Below are 23530 nucleotides of genomic sequence, written 5' to 3'. Positions count from 1 at the left end.
CCTGCCCTTCCCCGGGACTCTGAAGGCAGGAGAAGAGTAGAAGCCAGAGCCCAGCTACCACCCCCGAGCCCCTGTGGTTCTGCTGCCCAGAGTTTCACTGTGAAGTGTCAGCGGCCAAGGCCCCGAGGTCACTGCCACCATGAGTCTGGGCATCATGGAAGAGGAAGACCTGGCCGAGTACTTCCGGCTGCAGTATGGGGAGCGGCTGCTGCAGCTGCTGCAGTGAGTGCCCCCCCCAGCCCCCTACCCCAGGCCCCGCTTCCCAGCCTGTCCCCTCTCCCTCAACCCAGTGTTCCCCCAAATGCCAGCACTGCCTCTCCTCAACACCCTTCCTTGTACTTGCTGGTGGGGTAGGGGAGGGGTGGTGGCCCCTTGTCCCTGCCCCAGCCCGCCCCCCTCCCCGGGGGTCTCAGAACCCACAGGTCTGTCTTGCCCGTGTCTTGGGCAGGAAGTTCCCCAACATCGAGGAGCAGTCGGATTCCCCGTCCATCCGGCTGCTGGAGAAGAAAAAAGAGGCCAAGATTGTCCATCAGGCTATGGAGCAGAAGAAGGAGGCAGGGCCTGGGGGAGGGCGGGCGGGGGTGCAGGCAGGGCGGGGAGACCAGAGGGACAGCCCTGCCTGGGGTGGGGGCTCTGGGCTCTCTTCTGGGGGTGGGGTGGGCAGAAAGGGGTCCCAGCGTCCTGGGATCCTGTGCTCTGAGGCCGGTGTGGGGCGGGCAGGGAGAGGTTTCTCTGCAGAGCCCCTCCTAGGGCCTTGGGTGTTGGGGGCCCCCTCACCTCTCTCTGCTCTGCCACCCTGAAGACATTTCAGCGCAGGATGGAGACCCTAAACATGCGCTGGGAAGAGCTGGGCATCAAGGAGGCGCAGCTGAAGGCCTACATCCAGAAGTTTGAGCAGTTCATCCAGGTGCGGAGGGGGCTTGCCCCCCCCCCCCGGCCCCTGCCTCCGCCTCCACCCAGCTGCCGGCTCCTCGCCCTGGGCAAAAATTGTCCTCTGTGCCCAGTATGCTTAGTGCTGTCCCCAGGATCCTTAACATCCCCCACCTAGCTCTCCATCCTTAGTGTCCTACTTAGCTGTCCAGGTCAGGCTCCAGCCCTCTAGATGGCAGCCTCCCATCTCCCTGCCAATGCCCGGGGCATCCAGTTTATCCAGGGAAGGAATGCATGCATGAATGAATGAATGAGCCATGGACAGGGCTAAGCTGTTGGAACTACAAGGATGAACGAGGTAGGGTTCTAGCCCTGTCGCTCACCCCACCCTATGTCTTTGTCCTTGCACTGAATGAAGAACAGGCCGGGGCCAGCGGAAGGACCAGGCAGCAGAGTGCATTCCCAGGGGACCCCTTTCAGTCAGGCATGACGGGAGCAGTTTCCCCATCAGGAGCCCCGAGGGGCCTGGCCCTCAGCACTGTGTCCTGCTCTGTGCCTAAGCCCCCTGGGTGATGGGCCAGGCACCTGAGACTTTGCCAGATGGGTGCCTGCACCCACCGCTGGGCTTCCTCAGCATTGCCCAGGGCTGAGCTCTCTCCAGACACCAGGCCCCGCAAAGCCCAGGTCACCCCAGCCCTCGCTTCTCGTAGGTTCTACTCTCTGGAGTCCAGAGCCCACACTCCAGAGAGAATCATTTCCAGTTTGCTCCCGCCAAGGCCACCTCTGACTTTGGTCCAAACCTTCATTCCGGTCACCTCCTGCCATGCACAGAAACCCCCTGGGAATAACCCCAGAGGTCCTCGTCCCCATGGGAGACAATTGCTGCCCGTGCTGGGGGAGTGGTCTGGGCTCAGCCGGCACAGGGGGGCTGAGGGCACCTCCAGCTCCAGGCAGGCCCAGGCTGTGAGACCAGCACACACGGTCCAGGCTCAGGACCAGCGCTGCCTCCTCCACTCTCCCAGGAGAATGACCAGAAACGCATCCGTGCCCTGAAGAAAGCCAACAAGGAGCGGGACCTCAAGCGGCAGCGTGTGCGGGAGCTGGCCAAGGCCAAGCAGGAGATCGTGGCCCTGCGGGCGGAGCACCAGCGGCTGAGCACCAAGCTGCAGGACTACGCCATCTTCAACAAGTACCTAGAGAAGGTGGTGGAAAACTCGGAGGTGAGCACCGGGGCGGGCTCTGCGGACTGCAGGGGCCTGGCCGTGGGTCTTTGGGTTCCTGTGGGAGTGACAGCTGCGCCAACGTCTCCTGGGAGTTGTGTGTTTGCATCTACATGTGTGTCCACAGCTGGCGGGGGGAGCGCGCATGGGCTGGGGTGGGGGAATGCCGTGTGGGCAGCGGCATGAGCCTCCATCTCCATCCTCCTTGCTTCCCCCGCTCCTCCCCAGCATCTTTTGCTTATTTGAGAGTAAACTTTGGAGAGAAGCTGGAAAAAAAAAAAAAAAAAAAAAAAAAAAACAGGCAGCCTACTGCCCAGCTGGAGTGCTCGGCGGCATGCGCTGGGCTGCGAGCCGGGCTCGGGCGTGGGTGCTCTTCGTGTAGTCCTCACGTCAGCCCCCAGACAGGAGCATCTTCAGTGTCCCCTTTACAGAGGAGCAAACCGCGCCTCCGAGAGGCTAGGTAGCCTGCTCAGGGCCTCAGGGCTCAGAAGCTCTGAACCACTCCGCGGTCGGCCCTACAGGGCGGGTGTCAGTAGCTCCTCCCACAGTGCCTGCCACGGGTGCTCCGGGACCAGAGCAGCCCCTGGGAAGCTCCCTGGCCGTTTGTCTCCCAGGCTTCTCCGGGCGCTCCTCTCCCCAGTGCTCCCATACCCATTGCTGGGTCTTTGTCCCATGGATGCTCCCCGACACACACCCCGCATTCTGCCTCCCTCCCCAGGGGCCAGCTGCAGACAGGGTGCACACTGGAGGCCTGATGTGGTCTCCACCCCCCACCCTGCAAGGGGCACGTCCTGGGGGACAGAGGGCGACAAGGAGCGCACAGCTATTTAAAGTCCTTGCAATTTCCACTAGGAAACACTGTAACCCAATTTACTTGTGCCGAGTCCCAGGTCTGTCTCGCTCGCTCCGCCTACTGTAGCTCACTTGATGATTGGGGTTTTTGTTAACGGGGCCGGGGAAGAGGGCCATCCTAAAGGTGCCCTGTGAGCTGTGGCCCCGGGTTCCAGCGGGGAGAGCCGGTCTCTCAGACCGGAGGGAAGCAGCCCGCATCGCAGACTGGGCGGCAGCCACCCAGCTGCTCAGTGCCACACGCGGGCCAGCCCTGCCCCGGTGTGTCCCCAGCGGCTGGGGAATGGCACGGCCACCCACCCTCAAGCCCGCCAGCTGGGGGCCCGCTTCTGGGCCCCTCCCTCCCGCTCAGCTCGGCAGCGATCCATCAGCAGATGGGTGGATTCTGCCTCCTAAGTATGTTTGGAATCCGCCCGGGCCCCTCGCGGCCAGACCACCAGGGCATCTCAGAGCCATTCCTGGCCGCTCTGTTCCGCATTCCACAGCCGCTGACGCTGCCGGCGGCTCGCTTTGCTGGCTCTTTCTCTCACTCTTTCTTCTTTGATTTTGTTTGACAAATTTGAGCATCCTGGAAAGCAGCACCCCTCCCCCACCTGCGCTCACCGCACAGCTTTGTCAGATTTTAGTATTTGCCCTGTTTGTCCCCAATTCTTTTAATTTTTTTTTTAAATAAAACACTAATAGTCGTAGACACCCTGTTTGTGTCTTTCCAAATCTCATTCTTGCCCTCTCTGTCTTCAGCGGGAATCAGCATCCTGGTTTTTTTTAATTTCTCACTTTCAAGCTCATTTTGTTGTTGTTGTTATTTTGGTTTTTTTTTTTAAAGACTTCTTTATTTATTTATGTATTTGAAAGGCAGAGTTACACAGAGAGAGGAGAGGCAGAGAGAGAGAGAGAGAGAGAGAGAGAGAGGTCTTCCATCCAGTGGTTCACTCCCCAAATGGCCACAACAGCCAGAGCTGTGCTGATCCGAAGCCAGGAGCCAGGAGCTTCTTCCAGGTCTCCCATGCGGGTGCAGAGGCCCAAGGTCTTGGGCCATCTTCTACTACTTTCCCAGGCCATAGCAAAGCTGGATCAGAAGTGGAGCAGCCAGGTCTCAAACCGTCACCAATATGGGATGCCAGTGCTTCAGGCCAGGGTGTTAACCCATTGCCCCACAGCACCACACCGGCCCATGTTGTTGTTATTTTGTAATATGATATCTTTGTACTAGGAATAGCATTATACATGTTTCTGCTAGTTGTATTTTCCGATCAGTGATACTTTTTTAAAAAAAAGATTTATTTTATTTATTTGAAATGTAGAGTGGCAGAGAGAGAAGAAGACCACACAGAGAGAGAGAGAGAGAGACACAGAGAGAGAGTACTTCCATCTGCTGGTTTACTCCCCAAATAGCTATAGTGGCTGAGACTAGGCCAGACAGAAGCCAGAAGCCTGGAATTCCATCCAGGTCTCCCACATGGATGGCAGGAACCTAAATACTTGGGCCACCATCTGCTGCTTTCCCAGGTGCATTAGCAGGGAGCTGGATTGGAAGTGGAGCAGCTGGGACTTGAACCAGTGTTCCAGTATGGGATGCCAGGGCCAGGGTCACAGTTGGTGGCTTAAATGGGTGGCCAAAACACTGGCCCCTAATCAATGATACTCTAAAAAATATTTTAAAAATTTTTAATTGGCACATCAAAATTGTGCATATTGGTGGGGTACAGCGTGACTTTTTTTATTAACTTATTTTCATTTTCTATTAAAGACAGACAGCTCCCATCTGCTGGTTCCCTCCCACAAATATCTGCAACAGCCAGGGCCAGGCCAATCTGAAATCAGGAGCCTGGAACTCAGTCAGTATCTCCCATGTGGGTGCCAGGGACCCAAATACTTGAGCCATCACCTGCTGCCTCCCAGTGTGCACATTAGCAGGATCTGGGATCAGAAGTGGAGGAGCTGGCCCAGATAATGGCCTGGAAAAAGCAACAGAAGATGGCCCAAATGCTCAGGTCCCTGCACCCACATGGGAGATCCAGAAGAAGCTCCTGGCTCATGGCCCTGGCTTCGGCCTGGCCCAGTCCCGGCCATTGCAGCTATTTGAGGAGTGAATCAGCAAGTGGAAGATCTCTCTCACTCTGTCTTTCCTCCTCTCTCTCTAACCCTGCCTTTCAAATTAAAATATATATATATATATTTTAATTTGAAAGGCAGGCTTACTGGTTCACTCCCCAGATGGCCGCAACAGCCACAGCAGAGCTGATCTGAAGCCAGGAGCCAGGAGCTTCTTCTGGGTCTCCCATGCAGGCGCAGGGGCCTAAGAACTTGGGCCATCTTCCACTGCTTTCCCAGGCCATAGCAGAGAGCTGGATTGGAAGTGGAGAAGCCGGGACTCGAACTGGCGCCCATATGGGATGCTGGGGTTGCAGGCAGGGGCTTTCACCCACGGTGCCACAGTGACTTATAAAGAGGTCTTCAGCTGTGCCACGTCACAGTGGGCGACCATGCGCATCTGTCTTTGTGGTCTCTCCTCTTCCTTATAAAGCCACAAGGACTCCATCCTGGGAGATCCGCCCTGATGACGTAACCTAATGTAATCACCCGCAAAGGCCCCACCTGTAAACAGCTGGCTCACCAAGGTTCCACCTTCTTCATACCATCACCATGAGACGCTGGGGGTTAAGCTGCTGCCTGAGTTTAGGGAGATGAATCATATTCTAGCCACAGCATTTCCCCTCCGAACCCCAAGAAACTCATGTCGCGTATTATCTTTGCATCCCAGCATTCCAAAGTCTTGGCTCGGCATTCGTTCAGAAGTCTGACAAGGCACACTCCTCACAGTCGTGAGCCTGTAAAACCAAAACAAGCTCTCGACTTCCAACACAAGACGTGGGGCAAGGCACAGGGCAAACGCACTATTCAGAAAGGGAGGAATAGACAAGGAGAAAGCCCGGTCCGAGTCTGAGACAGCAGGGGGACCATAAACCTCAATGCCCCGTGCTTGGCAGCCCTGCACACGGGTGGGCACTCGAGGGCTCGGGCAGCCCTGCCCCTGCCACTTTCCTGGCCTCAGCCCACGCTTCCCTTCTCACAGGTTGGAGTCTCCTGTCTGCAGCCTTCCCAGGCTGGCGCTTCTGTGGCTCCATTAGGCCTTGCCCTTCTGGGAACTCTCCGTAGTGGCTACCGCCTCCCCCCCCGCCATGATAAATCTCTTCCCCAGGCTTCCAGATTTTCCAAGACGTCCTTTGAAAGCTAGGGGGAAGTCTGAACGCCTGTGTGTCTCTTGCATTCTGTGTGTGTGTGTGCAGAATTCACATTGTGTAGACACCACCTAGGTTTCTGTTTCCTGCCCTGTGATGTAGCAGGTCAAACCACAGCTGGAGCAGCCAAGGGGTGTTGTGTTGGGATTTGGGGAGCGGAGTCCCACGGACGCTCTGGGCAATGAGCCCTAGGAGAGTGCCCATGACCATTCTGCCTTTCTGAGCTCCGCCCGCACTGGGAGGGGTGGCCTGGAAGACCTCTGAAATGGGTTCGGAGTCTCCCTCCCCTCGTCTGTTCACGCTCATCTGCTCATGCCTGGTTCCTCGCCACGTCCTTGGTTTTCTCTCCTGAAAATCCTCTTTCATTCTCTACCACGGGGCCAGACTCAGAATTGTCCAAACTCTTCCACCTTGCTTCCTTTTTAGTTGTAAATTCTATTTTCAAATTATCCGGTTGCTCTCTGGTTTCAGAATAAGCAGTGAGAAGAAGCCAGGGGGTGCTGCACTGCTTTGAAATCTCCTCCGACAGATAAACTAGTTCACCGCTCTTCACGTGGGCCTTCCGCCACGTCCCACTCATGCGTACAGTGAAGCTAGGTTCTTTTTTTTAGAGTTTTTTGTTTTTTTTTTTTTAATTTGAAAGGCAGACTTACAGAGAGACAGAGAGATCTTCCATCCATTGGTTCACTCCCCAAATGGCTGCAATGGCTGGAGCCAAGAGCTTTATCTGGGTCTCCCATGTGGGTGCGGGGGCCCAAGTACTTGGGCCATCTCTCTTCCACAGCTTTTCCCAGGCACATTAGCAGGGAGCTGGATCAGAAGGGGAGCAGCCGGGACTTGAACTGATACCCATATGGGATGCCAGCACTGCAGGCAGTGGCTTTACCTGCTAACACCCACCCTGCTGCTTTTTGTTTGTTTGTTTCTTTGTTTTGTTTTGTTTTTTTAACTGTTGGTATTTTCCAATCAAGGTCCAAACATATTTCTCCACATTGCATTTGGTGAATATGTTTCTTAAGTATCAAGGACGCTCTGCTGACCAAAAAAAGCAAGATGCAAAGGAAGATAGACAGTATGATTCCGCAGGTATATTTGAAGGCAGCTAAAATTAATCATGGGACAGAAGTCAGAATACTGCCGTCCACCGTGGTGGGCACCAGGTACTGGCTGAGGGCACAGATGTGGCCTCCCACCCCTTCCGCCCTCTTTGCCATCAAAAGAAAGACTTCATAAAAGGAAGCTTTTCCTTCATCAGCTACGTGCTAAACACATTGATTTTTTTTTTTTTTTTTTTTTTTTTTTGGACAGGCAGAATGGGCAGTGAGAGAGAGATACAGAGAGAAAGGTCTTCCTTTGCCGTTGGTTCACCTTCCAGTGACCGCCGCGGCCGGCGCGCTGCGGCCAGCGCACCACGCTGATCCGAAGGCAGGAGCCAGGTACTTATCCTGGTCTCCCATGGGGTGCAGGGCCCAAGCACTTGGGCCATCCTCCACGCACTCCCTGGCCACAGCAGAGAGCTGACCTGGAAGAGGGGCAACCAGGACAGAATCCGATGCCCCGACCGGGACTAGAACCTGGTGTACCGGCACCGCAAGGCGGAGGATTAGCCTAGTGAGCCGCGGCGCCGGCCCACGTTGATTCTTTATTTGCAGTTTTCAGAATAGTGAATTGGCTCTCCAAAAGTGTCCTGTAATGTCTTCAGCGTCATCATGGATCTATAACACGTTTGATACGCTTAAATCTCATGTGCTAATTCTTGCTGATTGTTCCAACTGTCTCATCATGGGAACAAGGGGAGCTTCTTCAGGTCCGTACCTGAGCCCTTTTGACCTCAGCACCAAGTTCTAGCAACTCGTTCCGAGTATAGAGCCGTTCACTGTAGCTACTGTAGGCTGCTGCGTTGGGTGTCAAGTGACCTTTTGGAAATGCAGGTGCGAAGTTGCATCCCAGCTCCTTAATAATCCTTCAGTGGTGTTTCAGGAAAACCCGGTATCTGAGAACTAGCCACCAAAGGTAGGAGGGGCCGAAAGACTGAAGAAAGAGGCTAACAAACCCAGGATGATTCTGGGTGCCGTGCGTGAGGGGCCACGGGCAGCAGCAAGGCGAGAGGATCCCTTGCACCTGAAGCAGGGGAGAAAGTGTTCATGGGCTAAACTGGACAACAGGCAGCCTGTAGCCAACCAGAACACACCTGGACTTTCTCAAGAAATTATTAACATTTTAAAAGACACATTCCAGGCAGCAGAAGCGAGTAGCAGATCCCCCTAATGACTTTGTTTGTGTCCTAAGCGTTGGGATGACTGCCAGGGCCACACAGAGGACAAGAGGGCAGCGGTGGCCAGGATGGCCGCAGTCACACCGGATCCTCTCCAGGGATCAGGTTCACGACGCAGTCCTTCCCAGGCTGTACTGGTATTTTCTTCCTTTTTGCTGCTTCTCCGGGTGGTTTTTTCCCTCCTTATCTTTTTTTTTTTTTTTTTTTTTTTTTTTTTGACAGGCAGAGTGGACAGTGAGAGAGAGAGAGACAGAGAGAAAGGTCTTCCTTTGCCGTTGGTTCACCCTCCAATGGCTGCCGCGGCCGGCGCACCGCGCTGATCCAATGGCAGGAGCCAGGAGCCAGGTGCTTCTCCTGGTCTCCCATGGGGTGCAGGGCCCAAGCACTTGGGCCATCCTCCACTGCACTCCCTGGCCACAGCAGAGAGCTGGCCTGGAAGAGGGGCAACCGGGATAGAATCCGGCGTCCTGACCGGGACTAGAACCCGGTGTGCTGGTGCCACAAGGCAGAGGATTAGCCTAGTGAGCCGCGGCGCCGGCCCTCCCTCCTTATCTTGAATTTGGGCCATGAACATCCCCCACGTGCCACACAGACACACACACACACACACACACACACACACGTGTGTGCCATTCATCTTCACCCAAGCCACCTGCTTACCTGTCACTAACCCCGCCTGCCAAGGCCTGGCTTATCTCAGCCATCCTTCCCCCCAGGAAACCCTCTCTGGCTGTTCTCACTTCCTCCAGCGCTACAGTGGGTGGCCCTTCCTGGGACTTCCATCACTGGACACTGCATGAGATACAGGGAAGCAGTCAGGGAGTGGTCCCCGGGTGGCTGGAGGGCACGCTTTGAGAAGCCCCCTGGGGAGAAGAGCTGGCATCCGGGGACCAGTGCTCCCACTGCCTTCTAAAAAGAGGGTGGGTTGTGGGCTCCTGTTCTGCCCGAGTGGAGCAAGGTTCTGGATCCTCACCAACCCGGCTTCTCCCACAGTGGATTCTGAGCAAACGCCTTCGAGCACCAGGCTTGAAGGGGGTGGGTGTCGCCCCAACCCCCACCAACCCCCCCACCCCCAGCACAGACAGGGCTGTTTTCCCGCTGTGTTGTAACCAGCTGTCTGTCTGCTCTCTTCCACCCCACCCTGGGGAAGCTGTAGGCTGCTTTCTTATCTCCTGGATTTTGCACAGTTGCTGGCTTGTAAGTGGTTCTTGGTACTCCCTCTTTAAATGTCTGGGAGGACATCGGAGATGTCTTCCATCAGCCTGGGAAACCTCCGGCGAAATCTCGATGCCAGGGGCCACCTTGACCTTGTTTCCTGTCCTGTGGGTGGAGCTTGGCAGGTACCCTCCTGGAATCTCCCCAGATAATTCCAACATGCCCCTAAGCTTGAGAGCCCCTGGCCCACATTGTGTGTGTCCCCCCAACTCACAGACCACAGCCTGCCGGGACCCAGGAGAGCCAGGGGGAAGGAGCCTCACCGTCTCCAAGAAGCCTGCCCTTGACCCGGCCTCGGGGGTTGGGGGGCCCCCAGTGTCCTCGTTCCTGGGCATGGGTGGGGTGAGGCCCTGGAAGGGCTGGCAGGGCAGTGACCCCTAGCCCCCACTCCCCGGCCGCAGTTCGAAGAGATCCACGAGGTGATCGCGCGCTACAAGACGCTGGTGAGCATGCACCACGACCTCTTGCAGTCGGCGCAGGAGGGCCAGGAGAGCATAGAGCGCGCCAAGGCGCGGCTGGCGCGCTACATGGAGGAGAAGGACGACGAGATCCTGCAACACAACAACGACCTGGCGCGGCTGCAGATGCGCTTCGACCGCGCGCGCAGCGACGTCATTATCTGGGTGAGCCGGCCCGGCCCGGCCCGGCCCGGGGGCGGCAGAGGGGCTGGCTTCGGGCGGGCGGTGCCGCTGAGCGCCTCCGGTCCCGCCCACCCGTATGGCTTCCGCAGGAGTCTCGCTGGGCACACATCCAGAACACCGCCGCCAAGAAGACCCTCTTGCTTGGCACCATTAAGATGGCCACGCTGAACCTCTTCCAGATCGTGAGCAAGCAGCTGAAGGACACGGCCCACGTGTCCCTGGAGGACACGCACAAACAGCTGGACATGGTAGGGGGACGCGCAGGCACGGGCCACGCTATGCAAAAACTGCTTTGCATCCTCTTAAACGTACCTTTTCTTTCCATTTTTCCTGAGAACATTATGAAGTGCCCTCATATGTAATTTTGTTTAAGATTTACTTATTTGGAAGGCAGAGTGCCAGAGAGTGAGAAAGGGCTGGGCCAGGCCAAAGCCGGGAGCCAGGATCGCTGTGCAGGTCTGCCACGTGGGTGCATTAGCAGGAAGCCAGGTCGGAAGTGGAGGAGCCAGGATTCCAGCCCCGACTCTGGTGCAGGATACCGGCATCCAGCGCAGTGCAGCGGCCTAACCTGCTGAGCCACAGGGCCCACCCCAGCACAGGGAACCTGGTAGCTCTGTGTCCTCCAGTGCCTACAACAAGGCTGGGCGCAGGGTTGGCAAATGAATATGAAGCACAATTAATAAAACTGACCCACTGAGAAGCATTCCCCCTAATTTTAGTGACACTCAGGGAATATAAAGGATGGGAAGGAAAACTCCTGGAACAAGTGCTAGGGAACACTTAGGGCACTCACAAGAAAGACCCCACCACAGGAAGTGCATTGGATGGTTGGGATTGCATGTAGGGAATTCAGAGCAGATGGAATAAGCAGAGATGGGGTAGTTCAGCAGACTAGCACAGCAGGTAGGAACTGCTGGCTGAGGGGTGCACCTGTGACAGCAGTTCCTTCTAGCTGAGGGTGACTGTTACCATGTGGGTGCAGTGGAGCAGCGGGCTGCGCAGCCAAGGATGTCCACTTCAACATGGACTGCAAGCCAAGAATCTCACTTGTAAGTGCAGTGTTTCCTCAGTTTCGGTGAGTTTTCTATGGTACAAGAGGTTTTCCCAGGAGGGTTATTTGCATTTTGGGCGGAGCTGGGGAGCTGATATCCCCTTCAGCTTAGGGGACCCGGCCAAGTGCCCTGGGATGGCCTTCCACAGTTTGTTCTGGAAGTAGTGATTCTCAGGATCCCTTCGCACTCTCACAATTTGCGGATGGAAGATCTCTCCATGTCTTTCCCTCTCTGTAACTCTGCCTCCCCAATAAATAAACCTTTTTAAAAAATAGAGAAAAACAAAGTTTATCCACACTCCAGAGAGCTTTTCTTCCTACAGGTTAGGAACATAAAACCTTTAAATATGTGTTTAATTCATTTTAAAATGAAGATAACAAACATGTTAATATAAATGGCATTTTTTGTTGTTGTTAAAAAGTTTTGGCCGGTGCCACGGCTCAATAGGCTAATCCTCCGCCTAGTGGCGCTGGCACACCAGGTTCTAGTCCCGGTCGGGGTGCCGGCTTCTGTCCCGGTTGCCCCTCTTCCAGGCCAGCTCTCTGCTGTGGCCAGGGAGTGCAGTGGAGGATGGCCCAAGTCCTTGGGCCCTGCACCCCATGGGAGACCAGGAGAAGCACCTGCCTTCGGATCAGCGTGGTGCACCTGCCACAGCACGCCGGCCGTGGCGGCCATTGGAGGGTGAACCAACGGCAAAGGAAGACCTTTCTCTCTGTCTCTCTCTCTCTCACTGTCCACTCTGCCTGTCAAAAAAAAAAAAAAGTTTTGAAAACTATTTTGTGCAAAGGATGACATGGTGGACACTGTGGCATGTCCCTCTAGCGTCTTTGTAGAGGACAGGGAGGCTCTCATGCAGGCTTCTGTGCCGTGCTGTTGTGACAGCACGTGTCACCCACCCTGGTGCATGCCACTGGTGTGCGCCTGAGACAGGAAGAGCAAAACATGTAAGTGACGCTTCAGTGTTCTCATGAGAAAAGTTTGGGCGTCACAGACCAGAACTCCTGGAGGATTCCCTGGGGTCCCTGGGTTACCTCCCTGTAGCTGTCCCCTCCCCCATCTCCCTGTCTCCTGTAACTTCCAGTCCTCCCTCCTCCTCCCCCCTGCCCCCACTCCAAATCTTGAGCTTTCTGCATCCTTCTCAGCCCTGATTTGCCTCTACAGGAATATTTCATTTTGCCTCAAGGTTATCTTAAAATGTGCCACTTCATTCCCATCAGCTATGAACCAGCTAGATCCGGTTGTCTGAAAAAATCGAAAGTTAAAAACCTGGGAAAGAAAAGTTTATGTTAAGCCGGCACTGTGCCACAGCAGTTAAGCCATTGTCTGCAGCATCGGCATCCCATATGGGCGCTGGTTCGAGTCCCGGCTGCTCCACTTCCAGTCCAGCTCCCTGCTAATGGCCTGTGAAAGCAGCAGGAGGTGGCCCAAGTGCTTGGGCCTCTACACTCTCATGGGGGACCCAGATGAAGCTCCTGGCTCCTGGCTTGAGATTGGCCCAGCTCCAGCTATTGCGGCACTGAGGAGTGAACAAGCAGATGAAAGATTCTCTCTCTCTCTCTGTAACTCTGCCCTTCAATTAAATAAATTAATTTTTAAAAAGGATATGTTAAAATCAGAGGTCAAGATAAGGGAGGGAAAGGAAGACTGTGGGTTCCTGGACTCCAGGGGCCTTCAACAAGGCCAGCAGTGGGCTCTGAGCTTCCTGGTAGCCAGAATGAAAAGCGGCAGAGTGGGCTGTGGTCCGGGAAGGTGATGGAAGGTTTTCTCCCAGGGCGCCTGCATGTTCCAGGTCCTCGATTCTAACTGGGAAGTCCCGAGGGGGCTCCAGAGACGCTCGGTGAGCAGTGTCTCCCTGAGGTGCCCCCAGCAGCGGCAGGCGTGCGAGGCTCCAGGACTAGGGCTCCCAGCACAGCTTAGGAGCTTAGGAGCGGCAACTCTGCAGCAGGAGGCCAGGACGATTAGAAATCAGGGCATTGTGTCATGAAAGTCGCAGCATCTCCCCCCGGGGGGGGGGGGGAAGGCCAGGCTGTCCGTGACAGTGTTTTCCAAATCCTGGAATCCTGAGACATGAGTGAGTTTCCTGTGGGAGAACAAGAGGACTCCATGGACTAACGGGTGTAGCAAAGTCTCAGTTAAACAGTTATTTTTTTTTTTTTTTTTTTTTGGAATGCAGGACCTGGTTGTAGACTTGGCCTTGCTGTGGCTCTGGGCCCTGAGGCTCTCTGGGCAGATCATGTTTCTAAAGCGCACTTGGCCATAGAACCTTCTGGGGATATGTGCCCACTCAGTGCAAGCACGCAGTTTGGGAAATGCACTTGGGCCGAGTGGCCTGAATTCACTGACTGTTGCTCTCCCCTGTGCGGTAATCGTTACTGTTACTGATTGCATTGCTACCATTGCTGAAGCAGCAGCCGCGACCAGCAGGACTGGTGAGGGCTCCGAGTTTCAGAACTCAAATCCTAGAGGCCAGGCAGTCCCACCTTTTTTATTTTTTTATTTTTTTGACAAGCAGAGACAGTGAGAGAGAGACAGAGAGAAAGGTCTTCCTCTTGCCGTTGGTTCACCCCAAAAATGGCCGCTATGGCTGGTGTGCTGCACTGATCCAAAGCCAGGAGCCAGGTGCTTCCTCCTGGTCTCCCATGCGGGTGCAGGGCCCAAGCACTTGGGCCATCCTCCACTGCCTTCCTGGGCCACAGCAGAGAGTTGGCCTGGAAGAGGGGCAACCGGGACAGCATCCGGCGCCCCAACCAGGACTAGAACCCAGGGTGCTGGTGCCGCAGGCGGAGGACTAGCCAAATGAGCTGCGGCGCCAGCCGCAGGCCTACCTTTTATCCCTCCCCCTTTCTTATTATTTATTTATTTTTTTTATTTGACAGGCAGAGTTAGACATTCAGAGAGAGAAACAGAGAGAAAGGTCTTCCTTCCGTTGGGTCACCCCCCAAATGGCTGCTAAGGCCGGCGCGCTGCGCTGATCCGAAGCCAGGAGCCAGGTGCTTCCTCCTGGTCTCCCATGCGGGTGCAGCGCCCAAGCACTTGGGCCATCCTCCACTGCCTTCCTGGGCCACAGCAGAGAGCTGGACTGGAAGAGGGGCAACCGGGACAGAATTGTCACCCATATGGGATGTTGGCGCCGCAGGCGCAGGATTAACCAAGTGAGCCACGGTGCCAGCCCCTCCCCCATTCTTATTACTGATTCATTTATTTGAAAGGCCTACTGACAGATGGAAAGAGAGGAGAGAGAGAGAGATTTGTTCACTGATTCTCTCCCCAAATGGCCTCAACACCCGGGGTTGGGCCAGGCTGAAATCAGGAGCCAGGAATTCCATCTGGGTCTCCCACATAGGTGCAGCGGCCCAAGGACTTGGGCCATCTTCTGCTATTTTTCCAAGCCATTAGAAGGGAGCTGGATTGTAAGTAGAGCAGCCGGGACTTGAACTGGCGCCTATGTGGGATGCCGGTGTCCCAGGTGGCAGCTTAACCCACTGTGCTACAGCGTCGCCCCCAGTTGCATGCTTTTTAAAACAGAAACGGGTGCAATCTTGATGCCTCAAGATTATCCCGATGCGCATCAGTTCTGGGTCTCAAGCGCAGGACCATCTCGAGAGCTGTGAGGTTGTGGGGGGCCGGCTGCCCCTACATGGCCTGGCCCTGCCTTGCTAAATGCTCTTCGTCCACTCTGTGCCTGGGCTCTTCTAAGTTGTTTCCCCCTTCTGTTACACAGTCAGCCTGCACTGTGTTTGCTACGGCTGCTTTCAGACCCACTAAACCTGGTATTCAGTTTCACCTGGAAAAATTGTGGCCTCCCGCAGAGGTCTGCCACAGAAAGGCAACGAACTCCTTACAAGTTACCTCCCGGGGGGTGCTCTGTCCGGTGTGGGGAGGCCTCTGGCTGGCCGGGGGCTGACTCGGGTCCCCTTGTCATCTTAGATCCAGCAGTTCATCCAAGACCTGTCGGACATCTGGTCAGAAGTGAAGAAGAAAGAACAGCAGCAAGTCCGAGTTTAAGGAAGCAGCACGGTTCTGGAATGTTCTGAGATGGAGACTGGGAAGGAACAAGTTACTGGTGGGCATGCACTCGGGGCAGCCCCATGCTGCCCACTGAGGACCCCTGTGCCCTTCTACTGGGGAACACCTGGTTGTGCCCCCACCCCCGGGCCCCAGGCCATGCCAGCCCTGAAAACATTAAATTTTTTTTAAAAAAGATTTATCTTATTTATTTGAAAGACAGAGTTACAGAGACAGGTAGAGCCAGAGAGACTTTCCATCCACTGGTTTACTCCCCAAATGACCGCAACAGCCAGAACTGAGTGGATCCAAAACCAGGAGCCAGGAGCTTCCTCTGGGTCTCCCACACGGGTGCAGGGTTCCAAGGACTTGGGCCATCTTCTACTGCTTTCCCAGGCCACAGCAGAGAGCTGGATCAGAAGTGCAGCAGCCGGGACTCGAACTGGCGCCTGGGGCTTTAACCTGCTGTGCCACAGCACTGGCCCTGAAAACATTAAATTTTATAAGAATTTTGTTCCTAAGTTCTATTTCTGGGGAAGAGTCAGTTGTGGGGGCAAGCACTCCCTCTCTAACCCTAGCCCGAACCCTGACCCTAACCCTGGGTTCAGGAGCTAGAAACTGCAGCTCAGAGCTAGACACAGGACAGGGGACTCGCCCACGGTAAGTGCCCAGGTGGGCCACGAACCAGCAGAGTGAGTCCACCGGCCCATCTCCCCTCTAACACACCCTTTTCATTTTTTACTGGAAGAAGTTGCTATTTCTAACTAGGGAGCAAAGACTACAAACCACGAAGGCAGCTTCCTAAATCAGAGTTCCAAAGGTGCTGCATCACCAACTCCCCCCTGGCCTACCGCCCTGCCTGCTGTGGTCCCCGGAGCACACAGCACTAGGCCAGCAGTGCCAGCCAAGGAACAGACAGCAGGCTGCTCAGCAGCCAGCCGGGCACCGCTCTGTGGGCCACGTGACAACGCCAAGGCCACAGAGCACCTCAGCAGGCTGGAGCGAGGACGTAAGGAAGGTGAACCTGAACGGAGTGGAGGCAGACGGAAAGTCTCCAGCCTGGGTTCTACAGCGCAGCTGCGGGGTAGGCACTGGGGGCAGCAGATTAGATGCCACTTGGGCTGCGTACGTCCCGTATCAGACCACCTGGGTCAGAGTCCCATCTCTGCCTCTTAGTCCAGCTCCCTACTAACGTGCACCTTGGGACACAGTAGGTGATGGCTCAAGTACCTGGGTCTCTGCCACCCACAAGGGAGACCTGGGTTCAGTTCTGGCCTCCTGGCTTTGATCTGGCCCAGCCCCAGCTGTTGGGGGAATGTTTGGGGAGTGAACCAGCAGATGGAAGATCTCTCTCTCTCTGCACCCCCATGGGTGTATGTCTGCCTTCCAAATAAAGTTTTAAAATAAATAAATCTCCAGTGTATGTTTCTACCACAGCCAAGTCAGAGGGCCCTGGGCAGCAGCGGGTACCGGCCGTGTACTTGATGCTTACATCCCCAAAGTCATAAACTGATGACAGGAAAGCCTTAACCCAACCATGATGGGAGGTCAGTGGGTGCCCTTGAAGGGTCATCTTTGAGAGAGGCCTGTTTATATAGGTCTGGGTAGGGCCCAACTCTGCTTCCTGGCTCACTCTGCCAACCACTGCCCTCATGAGAGCCCAGCCCCCTGGGGCCACCTAATCTTGCACAGTGAACCTCCAAAACTGTGCATAACCTTCCCTCCTTCCAAAGTGGCTCCTCTCAGGCATTTGTTAAAGCAACAAAATGCTGACTCATACCATGGCTTGGGGATAAGGCACCACCACCCTTATCTCACAGAGTGGGTCACCTCCCCGGGGACCTGAGCCACAGGACGACACCAGCACCAGCAGGATTCACTCTTGGGTCCTGTGCTCTCCCCCACTGGCCAGGCTGCCCCTGGAAGGCAGGGGCACTGTGCTTCTTCCCCTGCACTGCAGGCTGGGGAGGAAGCCCAAGCAAGCCCTGTGATCACAGGGGCCCTGAGACCACAGGAATCCTCATGGTCTGCATAGCCTGCAGGCAGCTACCCCTGTGCACAAAGTACCTCACTGGGGCACTTCTCTGGATGGGGCCGCCAGCCAGCAGCAGCCCTGGGGAGCTTGTTCCCATGTGGGTAAGGCAGGGAGTCGGGAAGGGACCAGGGCCTAAGGACTACCAATGCCCAAGCCATGTGCTCCACCAAATCCCAGCATCTTCCACACTGGTTCAACATGGCTGAACCCGGTACACCCAATTCCCATCACGCAGCTAAGCCTCACTTTCCATCCCATCCAGAGGCTGTGACACCTTCCTTCCTGGAGTCCTCACGTGTGTACAGCCTCACCCCAAACCCTGGCTCTTTTGGCTCTTCCATGAGACCCTGACCTGAGCACCACCCCTGCCCCACAAAAAGGATGCCCCCAGCCTGGGTGGAGGTGATGAAGAACCTTAAAAATCAAACCAAGATGGAGTGACCTAAACCAATACCATTAAAAACAAGAAGACGCATGCCCTTCACATGATCAGCTCGCGGATTGGACTGCTGTGTGCATGGCCTCCCATGTGATCCCGTAGCTGATTGGATAGAAGACGCATGCCCTTCACATGATCAGCTCGTGGATTGAACTGCTGTGTGCATGGACTCTATAGTGCTTTTGATTGGTCGCTGTGGGTATATAAACTGTGTGGCTTTGTGCTGGGGGCACTCTCTGGACTCCTGAGTTTAGGAGGCCCGTCTGCACAGACACCGAATAAATCCTCTTGCTTTTGCATCAGCTGGTCTGGACTCTGAGTCTTTGGGGTGTGCCTCTCGACGTGTTAGCATCCTCACTCCGAGGGTCTAACAGCGATTCTGTCTCTCGAGGTTGCCCACACTCGAGTCTGAGTGTGCACTGTCTTTCTTCCTTTCAATATCCTACCTGTTCATGTCTACCTACATCTGGGAGTAGACTAGAACCTGGACTAGGTCTAGCTGGGGGCGGTGGGGGGGGGGAGGTCTCTCCAAGCCCAGCCAGGGCTCTCGATCCCCACGACAGATAGATGTGGTGGTGAAATTCCACGCCAGATCTGCAAATCAGAAACCCTGCGGGTGGGGCCGGCAATCTGGGTTTTAACAAGCCCTTCCCGGGATTCTGATCCGGGCTTACATTGGAGAAGCACTGGGCTCCATCTGGATCCTGCCGGGGGAAGGAATGCGTATCTGTGACCTGTCAATCAGCATTTGGTCGGAGAAGCAGTTTGATGCAAGTGTCCTTTATCTGAATTGCAGGGAACTGGAAATGTTTCAGATTTGGGATTTTTTTTTCAGATTCTGGAATATTTGCACACACAAAATGTGGTATCTTGGGGATGGGACCCAAGTCTAAACGTGAAATTCATTTGTGTCTCATGCACACCTTGTACATGTAGGCTGAAGGTACTTTTATGGAATATTTTTCCATAATTTTGGGCAACCCATCATTGAAGTTAGGTGTGGAACTTTCCAGGTGTGGCATCCTGTTGGCGATCACAACATTTTGGCTTCTGGATTTTCAGATTAGGGAGGCTCAGACTACTTTTTTTTCCTGGTATGTGCAAAGGGCTTGTTCAAGGAATTTGGCCTTGAGCAACTGTGGGCATGATTAAATTGTGAAGAATGGCCGGCGCCGTGGCTCACTAGGCTAATCCTCTGCCTAGCGGCACCGGCACACCGGGTTCTAGTCCCGGTTGGGGCGCCGGATTCTGTCCCGGTTGCCCCTCTTCCAGGCCAGCCCTCTGCTGTGGCCAGGGAGTGCAGTGGAGGATGGCCCAGGTGCTTGGGCCCTGCACCCCATGGGATACCAGGAAAAGCACCTGGCTCCTGGCTCCTGCCATCGGATCAGCGCGGTGCGCCGGCCGCAGCGCGCCAGCCGCGGCGGCCATTGGAGGGTGAACCGACGGCAAAGGAAGACCTTTCTCTCTCTCTCTCTCTCTCTCTCTCTCTCTCACTGTCCACTCTGCCTGTCAAAAAAAAAAAAATTGTGAAGAATGCCAAGGGCTGGTGCTATGGCACAGCGGGTTAAGCCAGGGGCCTGCATCCCCTGTGGGCACTGGTTTGAGTCCTGGCTGCTCCACTTCCGATGCAGCTCCCTGCTAATGAGCCTGGGAAAGTCTTTGGGCCCTTGCATCCACGTGGAAGACCTGGAAGAAGTTCCGGATCCCTGGTTTCTGATCAGCCCAGCTCTGGCTATTGCGGCTATTTGGGGAGTGAACCAGCAGGTTGAAGATATCTCTCTTTCTCTCTCTAACTCTAGCTTTCAAACAAATAAATAAATCTTTAAAAAAAAAAAAAAAGGAATTTCAGAGGTGAGAAAGATCAGCAGTGAGCAAGCAAGTGATGTTTAATGAAGAGAATGCACCTGGCAGGCCAGGCCAGCGTCTCAGCAAAGCACCAGGAGCCCAGCTGCCCCCAGCCTGAAGTTCCCTGGGTCTGGGCCTCTCATTTCTCCTCCCCCTCCCTCTTCCGGGATAAAGCTGGGCAGAGGGCTCTCCTTGGAGCAAGGAATCCATGAAATTCCTCCTGGGGCTTTATCAGTGCAGTGTTATTGGACCTAAATACACTTCCCCACCGCTCCCCACCCCATGCAAGGCTGAGAATAGATTCCGCTGGGGTGTCCCTAGGGGGAGGCTGGGACTCCCCCACAAGGTTCTGGGACCTGGGCAAGCCTTGATGTGCAAACTCTGGGCTGCCTTTAGTTTCTTCTCTCCGTCAATCACTGCGTTTCCTCCTCTTCTTGTAGACACACATAGGTCTACCTTTTCCTGCCGAACAACACAGGTTCTCTAGGGCTGTTGGCTTCTTCTTGGATGCCGGACCCTGGGGCTCACAGCGGAGGCAGCCGCAAAAGAAATACTGCCGTGAAGCGTCGAGAACCAGTCAGAAGTCAGAATCCACAAGTGCAAGCAGCAGTCCACTCCCGAACTTGGCTTGGGGGTCTCTGCAGAAGCCCACCGAGGCAGCTGGGCACACATCCTCACCCCAGGGCCTGGGGACGTTGGAGGTGGAGCCAGGGGGAGGGTGGAGCCGTGCAGGCCCTGCCTCCGCCTCCCACACTCAAGGTGACCCGTCCTAGCAGCGGCAAAAGGAGGGAGCTACCCCCCCCCCAACGCCCGGGCCACCTCCTGCCTTCTCCCGTAGGACGCTCTCGGAACCCCAGTCGGGGCTGGGGGTAGGACACAGTTGGGCCTGGTCCAGCCGACACATCCCAGGCCTCCATGCGGCTCCTGGCCCCATCTCACAGATGGGGAGGTGGAGGTGTGGCCCCTTTTAGAAGAGGCCTGGAGGAGTCCTGGAGGCCGCAGTGACCCCAGAAGAAGTGAGAGGCCAGAGGTCATCTCCCTAACCCAGCACGGTCGACCTCCAGGGCGGTGCTCAGAAGGGACATGAGGGCCAGCACCCTCCAGAAACAGGTTTGTGGGTGGTGGGTGTGCCTCTGGCACAGCTGCCGCTGACCACAGGGCCTGCTGGGCCAGCAGGCGGCATGGGGGCAGAGCGGGCACAGCCCCTCCCCCATCTTCTGCTGTCTCCTTGAGAGGTGCAGCTGCCCCTTAGGCCCCCACGCCCTTCCAGCCCCCACTGCTTCCCAGCGTTCCTGGACAGCAGCGGGGGTGGGGTAAGGGAATGAGGCTTCACCCTTGGAATTCCTGTGATCCCGGGCAAACTCATCTCAAGGCAAACGCGTTCACGCACACGTACATCTGCTCACTCCGACCCTGCAGCTCGCTCCAGGTTTATAAAGGACAGCCCAGCTCCCGGGCAGGGCAAATCCTGCACTTCCAGGCAGAGTCCCTGAGCACAGGAGACAAACTCGTTCCCCAGCCACTGGAAGCGGGGAGAGCAGATCTGGAGCAAGGGGGGCTTCCTGGAGGGGGCGGCCGTCACACCGTCACACACTCACACACAAGTCCTCACTCCTCCCGCCCTCCATTCCAAGAACAAGAAGATGAAGATAAGGACGCGGCTGGCGTTTTCCCAGCAAGAAGACAGGAGTTTGTTGGAGCGGAAATCAACCAATGATTCCAGAAATGACCGGTTCTCGTCAGCAAAGGCAGGAAGCAGGATGGAGGGAGGGCTGGCTGTTCCCCACCAAAACCTGTTAGCTCTTCCTGAAGGGACGTGGGGGTGGGGGGAGTCGGATGGAGGGCCCCAGGAACTTGAGAGCGAAGCCTGCAGGCAGCCGCCTGTGCCACGCCACACACAGGGCCCCAGACAGCAAAAGGCCCCCCACAAATTGTTGGTGAGGATGAGAACCCAGAGCTGAGGGGGCCAATGTTGTGGCATAGCGGGTAAAGCCCCCGCCTGCAGGACCAGCATCCCATATGGGTGCCAGTTCAAATCCTGGCTGCTCCACTTCCCATCCAGCTCCCTGCTAATGCCCCTGAGAAAGCAGCGGAAGATGGCCCAAGTGCTTGGGCCCCTGCTACCCACATGGGAGACCCAGATGGAGTTCCTGGCTCCTGGTCTTAGCCTGGCCCAGCTACTTAGAAAGTGAACCAGCAGATGGAAGATTTCTCTCTCTCTCTCTCTCTCTCTCTCTCTCTCTCTCTGTCCCTCTCTCTATGCTTTATGTTCTGCTTTAAAAAAGAAAGTTGTTCCGGGTAGCTAAAGAGCCCCCTGCTGTGGGATCAACTATTATCTCCCAGGGGTCCCACATCATGGCAAGCCTTCAGCCAGCTGGGGAGGTTCTGGAACCTTCTGCCTCTTCTCTCCAGGCGTCTTGGGCTTGACCTCATAGGCAACTGAGTGAGCTCCTTTTCTCCAGGGCTTCCGGTGCCAGCGATGTGTACTGGGAGTCGCCAGCATGTGAGGCGGAGCACCAAGGCCCAGGACCCCTGCCCTGAGCACCTTCTCTCCTGGGAGGTGAGAGTGCTGACAGCTGTGACACCAGCTGAGTGTGGGCTTCCCCCCAGCACCCTCACTGCACTTGAACTTCTGAAACTCTAGGGAGCAGCTCCCAGTGTCGACCGTGGGTTCAGGGAGGGTAAGAACCAGTCCCGGAGCGTGACATCACTCTGAGTAGGAGGGGGCTGGCGGGGAGAAAGAACCATATTAGGCATTTCTGGGAGAAATAAGAGCTGTATCTAGAAACATCCAGCAGGAACGACAAGCCAGCTGCATAGCCATGCAGAGCTGATTACATTGGCTTTTCTAGTAGGAGAAACACATTAGTGCAAACTTGGAGCCGGGTACCGACACCCGCTTCTTGTCCCGCGGTAGGAAGCCAGGGGTCCACGTAGGCTGCAGTGCCGAGCCCAAGGTGGCGGCTGCTGGGGCTGTCATCAGGGGACTCAGGGGAAGAATCCACTTCCAAGCTCATTCAGGTTGTTGACATAATCCAGTTCCTGCAGCTGCAGATCTGAGGTCCCCGTTTCCTGCCTGGCCGTCAGCCAGGGGGCTGCGCTCCTCGTGGCGTAGCCCCTCCATCTTCAAAGGCCTCGGCGGCACGTGGAGACCTCGCCAGGTTTTGTGACAATGCCAGCCAAAGGCGTGTTCTGCTTTTAAAGGTCTCATGGGATTAGATTAGGTCCACCCAGAGGATCTCCCTTTCGCCTTCTACATGTGGGAAACACCAGGGGACGAAGGTCCCCCTCAGACTCTGCTTACCCGGTGGATCAAGAAAGGGTGTCAGCCAGCTTCCGGCTAATGTGCTCCCCGGGGGACAGCAGGTGATGGCTCAGGTACTAGGGTCCCTGCCACCCACATGGGAGACCCAGATGGAGCACTGCGCTCCTGGCAGTGGCCTGGCCCAGCTGGGGCAGTTGAAGGCCTTTGGGGAGTGAACCAGCATACAGAAGCTTTCTCTCTTTCTCTCTCTCTGCTTTTCAAATGAAAATGAATAAAAATAATTACCGGTGGGCCGGCGCCGCGGCTCACTTCGCTAATCCTCCACCTGCAGCACTGGTACCCCGGGTTGTAGTCCCGGTTACTCCTCTTCCAGTCCAGCTCTCTGCTAGCCCGGGAGTACAGTGGAGGATGGCCCAAGTCCTTGGGCCCTGCACCCCATGGGAGACCAGGAGGAAGCAGCTGGCTCCTGGCTTCGGATCAGCGCAGCGCGCCGGCCATAATGGCCATTTGCGGCGTGACCCAACGGAAGGAAGACCTTTCTCTCTGTCTCTCTCTCTCTCTAACTCTCCCTGTCAAA

General features: G+C 55.7%; 1 protein-coding gene across 1 annotated transcript; it reads left to right on the top strand.

Moving 5' to 3' along the window:
• On the top strand, positions 1–15565 carry CCDC42 (coiled-coil domain containing 42). The gene is made up of 7 exons (XM_002718980.5): positions 1–222; positions 449–554; positions 803–907; positions 1893–2090; positions 10073–10294; positions 10402–10560; positions 15292–15565. Exons 1-7 carry the CDS (start codon positions 140–142, stop codon positions 15367–15369), a joined length of 951 nt encoding a protein of 316 aa, XP_002719026.1. The 5' UTR covers positions 1–139; the 3' UTR covers positions 15370–15565.
• The last annotated feature ends 7965 nt before the right edge of the window (positions 15566–23530 follow it).

This window comes from Oryctolagus cuniculus, chromosome 17 (genome assembly GCF_964237555.1).
Source record: "Oryctolagus cuniculus chromosome 17, mOryCun1.1, whole genome shotgun sequence".
Taxonomy (NCBI): Eukaryota; Metazoa; Chordata; class Mammalia; order Lagomorpha; family Leporidae; genus Oryctolagus; species Oryctolagus cuniculus.
The sequence above is the reverse complement of the archived record's forward strand: the minus strand, read 5'-3'. Positions and strand labels throughout refer to the sequence as shown.